Source organism: Macaca fascicularis, chromosome 7 (genome assembly GCF_037993035.2).
Source record: "Macaca fascicularis isolate 582-1 chromosome 7, T2T-MFA8v1.1".
In the NCBI taxonomy this organism is placed as follows: domain Eukaryota; kingdom Metazoa; phylum Chordata; class Mammalia; order Primates; family Cercopithecidae; genus Macaca; species Macaca fascicularis.
The window spans coordinates 175467982-175480224 of NC_088381.1; the positions used below are offsets into that span (position 1 = coordinate 175467982).

Consider the following 12243-nt stretch of genomic DNA (forward strand, 5'->3'; position numbering starts at 1 on the left):
TGATTTTGTATCCTGAGACTTTGTTGAAGTTGTTTATCATCTTAAGGAGATTTTGGGCTGACACAATGCGGTTTTCTAACTATACAATCATGTCATCTGCAAACAGCTACAATTTGAATTCTTCTTTCCTTAATTGAATATGCTTTATTTCTTAATATGTTCTGGAAAACCCGGCAAAATGGACACGTTAGGGAACTCTTAGAGGAACTCCTATATCCCAGATTCCGGGCAAGTATAAAGATGGAAGTCAACGCAAAAAGAGGTAACACTGAAGCTGAGAAAACTGCCACACCATATCATATCCTCAGAAGAGAAAACTGCTGAGAGAGCCACAGATGTTATCAAAAATATCAACGCTTAGCCTCTGATCTTAAATACAAATGAATGAGAAAACATCATTATCAACTTTGTTTAGATAATTTGTGCCAGATTATTTCAAATGAATATTTGTTGCATTTCAACTCTACAGTTTACAGACAAACTGGTTATCAGATTAAATAAACAAATTGAGGGAATAGCAGAGGTTAATTCTTGATGAGGTGTGACCCAGCTAGCCACAAAATCCTGGGAGAACCCTAACATTGGGACCTAGACGGAAACCAAGTCGCAGGGCCCTTTGGACACATTTAGGTAAACTTTCCTTACGGGGATGTGAATGTATTTTATTTATCATCTATCTGTTCTCCATGTCTTGAAATAATTCCTTGAGAAAAGGCTACAGCCCTTTCAGATGATTAAAAACTTTTGTATTTTGTATTTTTAGCCTCTAACCTGCCAGGTGTTGCATGAATTGAGTGAAGTACACCCATGAAAGGAACTATTATAAAGTGATTCTGTGATGCATGGCTGATACTAAAGCATGGCATTGTTATAACCTCCCATAATCTTCCACATAAGTTTAGAAGAATTATATTCTTACATTAAAATTATCATAATTTTAATAAACCCTGGAACTCCCTTGGACAAACGTACTCCTACTAGCACTGTGGCATTATGGTTCTCTGCCCCAAGGATGCTTCTGTTATTGTCCTATGACTTGGTAGCTGGAAAAAATACATTTAGAGGTTTTTACCTCCAATACTAGCCTGTGATCCTGAGGAGATGGCCTAACCCGAGGAGAGGGAGGCTCCAGGCCATATGGACTCACATGAGGTGTCCGCTTCTGCCCATCCTGCAGCCACTCCCAGAAGTCTTCAGGAGACAGGGGTGCAGATGGTCCTTCGAGACGATCAAATGAGATCTGGAACTAAAGAAAAAGATAATGATCTGGGATAAATTTTAAAAAATTAAAATAAAAAATTTTAAATTCACAAATTATGGTTGTTTATATTTACCAGGTAATAAGCAATGTTATGATTTGTGAATACAATATGGAATAACTAAGATAATTAAGAAATGATTAAGATAATTATCAGTTATCACCTCAAATTCTTATCATTTATTGTGACAACCACATTTGAAATGACCACTATTGAACAGTAGTTAAATGAACAAATATAAATTAATTGATGTAAATAATTTAAAATAACCAAAATCAATTATCAAATACTCTAATAATTTACATTTAACTCATCAATAAGTTTTATTTTTAGGACTTTTTTTTTTTTTTTTTTGAGATGGAGTCTCACTCTGTCGCCCAGGCTGGAGTGCAGTGGCCGGATCTCAGCTCACTGCAAGCTCCGCCTCCCGGGTTTACGCCATTCTCCTGCCTCAGCCTCCCAAGTAGCTGGGACTACAGGCGCCCGCCGCCTTGCCTGGCTAGTTTTTTGTATTTTTTAGTAGAGACGGGGTTTCACCGTGTTAGCCAGGATGGTCTCGATCTCCTGACCTCGTGATCCTCCCATCTCGGCCTCCCAAAGTGCTGGGATTACAGGCTTGAGCCAGCGCACCCGGCCTTAGGACATATTTTTAGAATTAATTTATTGTAATGTTTATTATGAATTCCTACACATATATGCATATGTCTGTGTATTTACACATTTTTCTTTCTTTCTTTCTTTTTAATTTTTTTGAGACCGAATTTTGTTCTGTTGCCCAGGCTGGAGTGCAGTGGTGCCATCTTAGCTCACTTCAATCTCTGCCTTCCGTGTTCAAGTGATTCTCCTGCCTCAGCTTACCGAGTAGCTGGGATTGAAGGCGCGCGCCAATACGCCCAGATAAGTTTTGTATTTTTAGTAGAGACGGAGTTTCACTATGTTGCCCAGGCTGGTCTCGAACTCCTGGCCTCAAGAGATCCGTCCCCCTAGGGTTTCCAAGGTGCTGAGATTACACGCGTGAGCCACCGCGCCTGGCCTATACATCTTTCTATGGTTGTAAATTTGTGTCCCTATAGCTTTGTAGCTGCTGATGTCAACAAATGTTAATAAAACTCTGGAAGAATCGGTGCAAATAATTAGGAATGTTTATTTTATTAAAGTGTATACTTATGTATATATATATATATATAATTTTTAAATTACTAAAATTTAAATACTAACAATAATAAATTCATAATAAACACAAGTAATAAAATGTTACAGCCTAGAATGCTCCAGAGTCCGGCAAACACAAATCTGACTTTTCCAGTTGATGAGAAAGGAAACCTCCCCCTGCACCTGCTTCTGGGACCTGTCCCGTCCTCAGTGGGTCCCGAGCGCCCCCTGGTGGCCCCGCGCGCCCCTGCAGGGAGGTTTGTGTCTGGGCGCCCCCTGGTGGTCACGGGGACCCCTGCAGGGGGGTTTGTGTCTGGGCTCACACTGACCTCCCCTCACTGTGTCTCTAGTACAGTAATACACGGCCGTGTCCTCGGTTTTCAGGCTGTTCATTTGCAGACTGGCGATGCTTTTGGAATCATCTCTTGAGATGGTGCATCTGCCTTTCACAGATGCGGACTATTCTGTTGTGCCACCGTTAGCTTTGTTTCTAATTAAACCCACCCACTCCGGCCCCTTCCCTGGAGCCTGGCGGACCCAACTCGTGTAGTAGTCACTGAAGGTGAATCCAGAGGCTGCACAAGAGAGTCTCAGGGACCCCTCAGGCTGTACCAACCCCTCAGGCTGGACCTCCCCCAGACTCCACCAGCTGCACCTCACACTGGACACCGGCAAACACAGAGACACCCGCATCAGAAACTGCCACACAAATCCACTGTTTCCCTCACTCACGTCCACTCACACTCAGTGTCTCTAGTTTACCATCAATTACCTTTGAAAATAGCAACAAGGAAAACCCAGCTCAGCCCAGACTCCATGGTTGGTGGTCTGTGTTCAGTGCTGGTCACCAAGTGGAAACTCCTGGGAATCCCAGGCGGGGTCTCCTCCCCCAGAGCTGTAGGGTCAGGGCTGGGCTGGTTTTCATCAGCAGAGGGAGGACGATATTTGCATGTCTCCTACTATATGGCAGGCACTGGGGTGGGACGCCTGAGGAGAAGACGGTTCCCAAATGAGAAGGCTGTGCCTTGCAGTAGTTTAGTGACAATGATGATATTTGGAAAATATGCTGTCGTATTATAAAACTATGCTGTGATAAACACTGTGAAAGGATCACCCTATTTTATATGTACGTATTTGTGCAAATTATGTTTTGTCAGAGCCAATGGTTTCTCCATGTACAAATGCTAAGTATGTGTCTAAGAGCTCATGTCTGGGATGAGTAAGCCCTGATATCCGAGCCTGTGCTCCTTATCGCTGGCCCCAATTACTCCCTGAAACAACTCCAGGACAGAGGTGGATGTGCCTAGTGTGATAACAAATGTGATACTTTGTTTAGAATTGATTACTTTTTTATAATTTATGTTCCCCCTTTAGGCAGCACCACAGAAGAATGTTCTCAGAATCCTTCCTGATCCTCTGTGAGTTTCTGGTGCAGCTCCTGGAGGAAAAGCTTGCGTGGGGAGGGAGCCCTCCTCATGTGCAGCCCAGAGGCTGTCCCGTCACCTCACCCACCACTGTCCTTCAGTCACTTCCTGAACACTTATGAGTTAATCTTCCCGAAACATGGGGTATTTGGCAGTGTCTTTCCCAGGTAAGAAAATACTTCCATTCTGTTTATTTCTGCAGGCCCCTGTCCCTTTCTGGAGCACGGGTTGCAGTTGAGTGTGTGGTGGTGGATAACTGGTGGGAGGAGGTTTGTGAGCATCTTGTCACCTTCCCGAGTATGCCCCTCATGGGGTTGACACTGACAAGCGCGCGATAGGCTTGCTCAGCTGGAGGATGACAGGTGTTTTTGTAACCTGTGACCGCTGTGAGGCTCTCCCGCTGCAAGGCCAATCAGGCTCAGGCCTCTGGCTAAAGTGCAGCCAGCAAAGGATACAGTGCCCAACCCTGAGAGCTCCTTCCAGGTGCCCAACCACTTTGTAAAGGAAGCTTTTTCCTGCCTGGATCCCATGCATGTGTTTGCGTTTTCTGCACAAGGGGCTTTATCCAGAAAAGAGCTTATCATGTTTAGAATCCAGCTGAAGGGAATTATTCACGAAGTCCCTCCTGACCCAAGTCTCCATTTCTCATTAAAGGTCATTATTTATGAGATTCATCAGAAGCTGCTGGCTTTCCAAGGCACAGACCTGCCTCTACACCAGTGTCCTCAACCTTTTTGACGTCAGGGAACCGTTTCGTGGAAGACAATTTTTCCATGGATGAGGGTGGCGGATGGTTACGGGATGAACCTGTTCCACCTGCAATCATCAGGCGTCAGATTCCCATAGGGAGCGCTCAGCCTAGATTGCTTGCATGGGCAGTTCACAATAGAATCTGCTTGTAGGATAATCTAATGTGCAGCTGATCTGACGGGAGGCGGAGCTCAGGCAGTGATGCTCGCTCGCCTGCACTCAACTGCTGCTGTGCGACCTGGTTCCTAACACAACACACACCTTAACGGATCCACAGCGTGGGGATTGGGGACCCCAGCTGTAAACACTTGAAAACCTTACCCTAGGGGAGGGGCCTATAAAACCAGGAGAAACAGGAGCTCCAAGTCAATGTACATTTTATGGATGCTTGAGGAAAGAGTGCAAAGAGCAATGGCCCCGCCCGCTTTCCCTCTACCTGGCGTAATTCCCCGTGACTCACTTGAAGAACCTGGGGTACATCAAGGTAGCTTAGGCTTGTTACACCAGGGACCACCAGAAAAGGAAACAATGAATGTGTCCATGTGGGTTCATCCGTTGCAAGTTATTTATTACTTCAGTGCAGGGTGTTGATCATGGAGAAGGCTGTGCATGTCTTGGGCAGGAGTATGTGGGAACTCTGTTTATTCTACTCAACTTTGCTGTGAGCTTAAAAAGGGCTTTCAAATAAATGCAGTGTAAAGGGAGTGGCAAAGACATTTAGGAAGAAATGTCGGCCACTTCTTAGAACTTATATTTAGTCTTACCTTGTGATCAAGTAATCCTGCTCCAAGTGATGTATCCATTCCATTTTAAAATTTATGTCCCCAAAAGCCTCCATGGGAATGTTTGCATCAGCCTGATTGATGGCCGCCTTTCCCACTCCATGAATGTTACTTATAGTGTGAAAGTTGAAAATAATATTTCCTATATAATTAGAGTGTATACATTTTTCTATTGCTTCTTTTCATCAATTACTTAACCCATTTTCTAAACATGTTTAAAACTCATAAATCCTGTCATCTCCTCAGCCCCAGCACAGCTGCCTCCTCCCTCAGGGTTTCTGACACTCTCAGGATGTGGTTTTCACACTGTGTCTGTTGCACAGTAATACACGGCCGTGTCCTCAGATCTCAGGCTGCTCAGCTCCATGTAGGCTGTGCTCGTCGATGTGTCTCTGGTCATGGTGACTCTGCCCTGGAACTTCTGTGCATAGTTTGTGCCACCAGTTTTTGGGTTGATTTCTCCCATCCACTCAAGCCCTTGTCCAGGGGCCTGTCGCACCCACTGCATGTAGTAGTCAGTGAAGGTGTATCCGGAAGCCTTGCAGGAGACCTTCACTGAGGATCCAGGCTTCTTCACCTCAGCCCCAGACTGCACCAGCTGCACCTGGGAGTGGGCGCCTGTGGAGAGGACACAGGAGTGTATGAGATCTCACTTGACCGGACCCAGTCCCCTCATCAGCCCTGGAACTGAGGATTCTCTTACCTGTAGCTGCTGCCACCAAGAGGAGGATCCTCCAGGTCCAGTCCATGGTGAGGTGCTGTGCTCTGGGGCTTCTGTAGGGGAGGGATGTGGTTGTTGTGTGATGCTCTCTGGACAAGGACAGATCTGTATTTACCTCTGCAGACACCAGTGCATTTGCATATTCATGAGGCAGGTATTTCATAGCTCAGGCCACCCCACCCTGGGGAAGAAGATAGGTGACACGTGGACCACGCCACAGCGGGGTACAGAGCTCCATGCCATGATCATTGGTTAATGATCATGCTCAGATGTCCATGAAGACAGAACTCGTCTTACAGAAACCCAGAATCTCACAGGACATGGTCCTCAATGTGATTCCTTGTTCCTGTGGCTCACTGTCAAGGTGAACTTTCCCTGAGCCTTGCCCTCTGCCCATCTAACTTCTGGGATGAGTGTGTCTCCCGATAGTAACACCCACTGAGTTAATAAAACAACCCCTCAATTCCTGACTATAAATACATTTGAAGGGTCTAGACATTTCTTCTTTTAAAGGTGGTTTACATTAATTTTTGAAGTAGGTATAGACTACATATACAAGAGAATACTTGTATATGTACACATCAGTACTCGCTAAATATTTATTTATTTAACACATCAATACTTGCTAAATATTTATTTAACTTTTATGTCATCATTGCTTTGAAATAAGGAATATCCAGTCCCTAAGAGGAAACCCCTCCTCAGTCTCCTGTATTCCTGCTCGAGGGCTGGATCCTGTGCAGGGTGCATCCCAAAACCCACTGAAGCTCAGCTTCCGCCCTGCATGGAAGTTCCTGTCTGGTCTTACAGAGAATTCTTCTCCCAGCATCTCAAGCCTAGTAAGAAGTGGCTGTGCCCTGGCTCATAATGCTCCTTCAGCGACAGCGATTACTTCTCACAACACCTCTTAGAATAGAAAATAGGCCTTAGAAAACCCAACATAATCTACAGGGAGACCTCAGCACAGCAAGCGAGGAATCACTAAAGCCACCAGGGAGCCCCTTCCCTGGAGCTCCAGATGCACTGATACGGTCCAGACACATGAGAAGTCGTGGAACTGATGACAAATTTGGGGCAGCCTGTTTTATATGATTCTCTGGTTGAAGATTATGTCAGATTATTACTTTACACACAGACCCTATGTCTCAAAGTCCCCCACCACACACACACACACAGACACAGACACACACACACACAGACCCTATGTCTCAAAGTCCCCCACCACACACACACACACAGACACAGACACACATACACACACAGATCCTATGTCTAAAGTCCCCCACCACACACACACACAGACACAGACACACACACACACAGACCCTATGTCTCAAAGTCCCCCACCACACACACACACACACAGACACAGACACAGACACACATACACACAGACCCTATGTCTCAAAGTCCCCCACCACACACACACACACAGACACAGACACAGACACACATACACACAGATCCTATGTCTCAAAGTCCCCCACCACACACACACACAGACACAGACACACATACACACAGTGGCATATTTGCACAGTAATGAGCCTCAAATTTGCCCTCCTTCCTAGTGTCTTGCCAAAGAGAAGTGCTTCCAACTCTGACCCTTGTCCTGTTATGTTTGTTGTTGTTGCTGTTGTTTTTGTTTTATTGTTTTGTTTTTTTTTTTTTTTCAAACAGAGCTAAAACAAGCTCAGTACTACAGAGATTGGAAACGTGTCTTCTCCTTGTTTTTGCCCATTCTCACCTGGGAACCCTGCAGATGCCCCACGAGATGCAGATCTAGGGCCACTGAGGGAGAGGGTCGTGACCTTGGTCCTGAAGCTGTTGGTCTCAGAGGCTTTAAATCGCTTCATTCTCCTTGACTTGTTCTCTCCCACTGCCTTTGGTTTCCCTGAGTTCTAGTCCTTGGACAGAGTCTGTGCATTGCCACACTTTTCTCTCTAATCCAGATTAATCATGTTGTTGAGGAGGTGATTATTGGGTAGGGGAGCAGTATATATTCTTGAAATTGAATTTCAATGGTTTCTTGCTGTTCTTTCTCCAAGTTTCACCATTTACAAGCAGTCTCCAGTGGTACAGCAGATTTTCCTCCATCCTGTACTCCCACTCCTGGATGCAGCATCCACAGATAATTTTCTTGAGTCTTATCCCAGTTGTTTTATTAATTCTACCCCATTTCCATGACACAGGGAGGCTCAGATGAAGCTGTCTGGGATGGAAATTAATCCCTTCCGCTCACATAGAATAAAGATCTTGAAAAGTATTTTTTCTCTGTAGAGTCTGTCTGGAGGAAGATCTGAGCATATTTGTCAGAGAATAGTTCTCCTGATGACAGAGCCATGAGACAACTTATTGGGATTGTCATCTTGAGGACCCAGACGTTTCTGGAGGGAATTCCATAACTGTGGGGTGTGTGGTCCCCAGGAGATCTTACCCTAACTCTATCCACATCTGTCTTCCAGATATTGATGAAATTACCATGGAACTATTCCCACCAGTTTGTGCTGCTAACCGAAGAATCACCCAATTTATAAATTTAGAAAGGAGACTTTATTTCTGATAAAGAGTTGAAGCTGTAGGGCAGCCATCCTAACAGGTTGAGAAGCAAAGCCTCCCACAGAGACTGTGAGCAGGCACTTCAAGATAGGGAGAGATGACAAATGAATTCAAACAAATGGATTGGCCAAGTGGACACACTCAGCAGCCTATAGAAGGAGCTATGGATATTCACATGGCATGCAGGCTCCATATGTAATAAGCAAACACACATGCTACATGCATTTCAGGTTTGCGTTGGGGTGAAGACTTAAGAACTAAATGAATTGCAGTTGGGCACTGCACATCAAAAGGGCTTTGTGCAGGGACAGAAAGACACACAGTGCACAGCCTCAAGGAACTGGCCAGGACAAGTCCAAGGTCAGTGGTTTCTTCTCAGAGAAAGTTACAGAAATCCAATTGTCCAATCAATGCTCTATTTATGGCTGTGGAACAGGGGCACAGCTACCCGATGCCTGGAGTTCCATGAGCTGCAAATGTATTAACATTGCTTATCTCAGGACCAGTGCTCGTTTAACTGTTACAGAAACAGAAAAACCCCTGTGGAAGTTACAACATATTCTATTTTTTTTAACTGTAGGGATGATTGACTAAATCCTTGCCCGGTGTGACCTTAGGTCTTGTTTACAATTTGGTATCTTATTGCCACAGAAAGTTTGTTCCATCAGACTGGTGATCACTATTGTAATGTCTTTCTAGCTTTGGGGTCCAGGTTTTCCTGCAATTTCATTTCTTCAACTCATATAAGAAATCATTGACAATCAATTTTCCAGGCTTATATTCTTGTAAGAATGTGGGTGATGATTGACATGCTCTTTACATATTAAAGCAGAAACCAGAAGTAGCTTCAGAGATCACCAGTGACCCGACAGAAGCAGCAGGAATCTCATCTCATTAAGTGTAAGTGGCACCACACATGTAGCTGAACGTGCAGGGATACAGAATACCCACAGCACGGGACACATATGATAAGTTTTCATGATTCTGGGGCTCTGCTCAGGAATCTGGAATTCACATGGCACTACAGGGATGAACTCCGTTGTCTCTCGGGTGATACTGTGTTTTAGAAGCTTATTTCCACTCCTGCAGTGGATTCAGTAGCTGTACCCGGGTCGGCATCCCTGAAACAGAAACTCTCATTAATTAAACACAGGACCCACCAATAAGAAAGCTGTCCCCAGGGAAGGTGCAGAGCAGGGACCTCTGCGTTTGGGAACCTGCGGCTGTACAGGGAGGTCAGGAGTGTGACCCATTTCCTTCTCCTCCCCCTGCTGGCTGCACCAGGAGCTTTACATTGCAAAGTATATAAAATACGTGATAGTTATAGGGAAATGCAATACAAAGAGGAAGGAATGAGGAAACCGACATGAAATTAAAATAAAACTAATATGTCAAATAAATGTAAAACACTGTAAGAGATTATTATGGAAAAGACAACAAACATTAAAAACCTATGTGTGTATGTGTGTGAGGTAATATTCTCGTAAACTGAATCATAATTTGTGTATAAAGTTCTTCAAATTGATACAGAATATTCGCATTTGATTCCCAAAAAGATGGAGAAGGATCTGGCACCAGGACTCCAGGGTCATGCTAGTGATTTCCCCTCCTATACCCTGAGGACACGGTGCTTCCAACTCTGAGGATCAGGCTGCTGAAATTGACATGTGAGAAGAGAAAGTGGGATTTTCTGTTGGAAAAGACTGGTGTGAACATAATTTTCAAGTAAATAAATTTATTATACCATGAGACACACTGCCATCATGTTGACAGTGTGTGGATTTTGACATTAGCATTATTATTATCAATATTGTTGGGATGTTCCCTGGAAAATGATCAATTGTTACAGAATCAACTTGAGTCGTTTTCATTTCAGTTTTTTCACACTTCCAGCTAAATTCACCAAGTTTACTGTGTTGAGTTTGGAAAGTTCAGGGCATGGGTTACCAAAATGTAGTGGAAGGTCTCCCGATGGTTTGATATGGTTCAGCTAAAGGAGGACCCAGGATTTGTCCAGAAGCTCCCCTCCTTGTCTAGTGCACCCACATCTACTCCTCAGTGAGCCCCTTCCTACCTGAGTCCTGAGCATCTCTGTGGTCCTGGGCAATGCACATCTGGGGCATCTGTTTCCTAGATGTGCATCCAGAGCAGAGGTGCTGCTGTCCCTAAGGCTTGAGAGGGAGCTGGGCCTCTATCGACCCAGGAGGCCCCACCCTGAGCACTGGGATTCCTCCCACAGGGAGACAGAGTCAGCTGAGTCCCCCCCCCACTTCACAGAACTACTGGGAGCCAATTTTAGTCAAATTCTAACACACTTTGACTATGCAATCCAGCAATCATGCTTTTAAGTGTTTATCTAACTGACTTTAAAAGTATGTCCACAAAGAAAAGCACACATGAGTAATTACAATAGCTTCATTTATATTTTCCCAAAACTAGAAACATTCAAAAAGTTCGTCTGTAGGTGAATAAACAATCTGGTACATTCACATAATGGAATAATTTTGCCATTATAAAGAACAGCTATCAAATCATGAAAGCACATGAATGAAGCTTAAATGCATATTTTTAGGTAAAATAAACCAGTCTGATAAAGCTACACAATATATAATTTAATTTATCTGATAATCTGGAGAAGGCCAAACATTAAACAAAGTAAAAAAAAAATTTGTATTTGCTAGGAATTTGGGTAGAAGGCGAGAATGTGTAAAAAATAGAAGACTTTAAAGGATGACAAAATTATCACATGTAATACTGCAGTGGTAGATATGTGATGTCATAACTTTGTCAAATTCCACACAATGTACAGCAGGAAGTCTAGATCTTACTTTATAAAAAATTAAAAGTAAATAAGAGATTAAGGATCCCAACATGGAATGCAGACTATACAGAAAATATCTGATGTCTGTATAAATGCATAAAACCATTTCACTTAATAAAGCAGGACAAAAAAGCTGCTAAATAGCTTTAGAAATAATAAAGTGAATAATACTAAAAATTAAAGAAACTGCATGTCAGCACTGTCTAGTTGATGTGAAGTTCCTCTAGTTGATGATGAAGTTCCACAAAGGAGCGCAGCTTGCCAATTGTGATTCTATGCTACGGGAATTCCAGAATTAGACAACACAGGGAATAGATAATGTGCATGGTGCAAGCTCATGGTAGATCTACCATTCTGGGGTCAGGAGGATGGTGGCCCTCTTCTCACAGCTCCAGTAGGTGGTGCCCCAGTAGGGACTCTGTGTGGGGGCTCCCACCCCACATTTCCCTTCCACACTGCCCTAGCAGAGGTTCTCCATGAGAACCCTACTCCTGGAGCAAACTTCTGCCTGGACATCCAGACTTTTCCATACACCTCTGAGATCTAGGCAGAGGTTCCCAAACCCTAAATTTTGGACTTCTGTGCACTGGCAGTCTCAACACTATGTGGAAGCTGCCAAAGCTTTAGGTTTGTACCTTATGAAGCCATGGCCCAAGCTCCACATTGTCCCTTTTCAGGCACAGGTGGAGCAATTGGGACACAGGTCACCAAGTCCCTAGGCTGCACACAGCATGGGGACTGACTGCACACAGCATGGGGACACTGGGCTTGCGCA

At 44.2% G+C, this 12243-nt stretch overlaps 1 long non-coding RNA gene and 1 gene segment (V, D, J or C); one reads left to right on the forward strand and one right to left on the reverse strand.

Moving 5' to 3' along the window:
* Positions 1-5653: 5653 nt before the first annotated feature.
* On the reverse strand, positions 5654-6169 carry LOC135971629 (immunoglobulin heavy variable 1-2-like). The segment is given in 2 exon segments: positions 5654-5985; positions 6071-6169. Coding segments are annotated over 2 exon segments (363 nt in total).
* LOC135971631 (uncharacterized) lies at positions 5711-11276 on the forward strand. The gene is made up of 3 exons (XR_010587877.1): positions 5711-6117; positions 8554-9547; positions 10204-11276. It is a non-coding gene; the product is annotated as an uncharacterized lncRNA (long non-coding RNA).
* Positions 11277-12243: the final 967 nt, after the last annotated feature.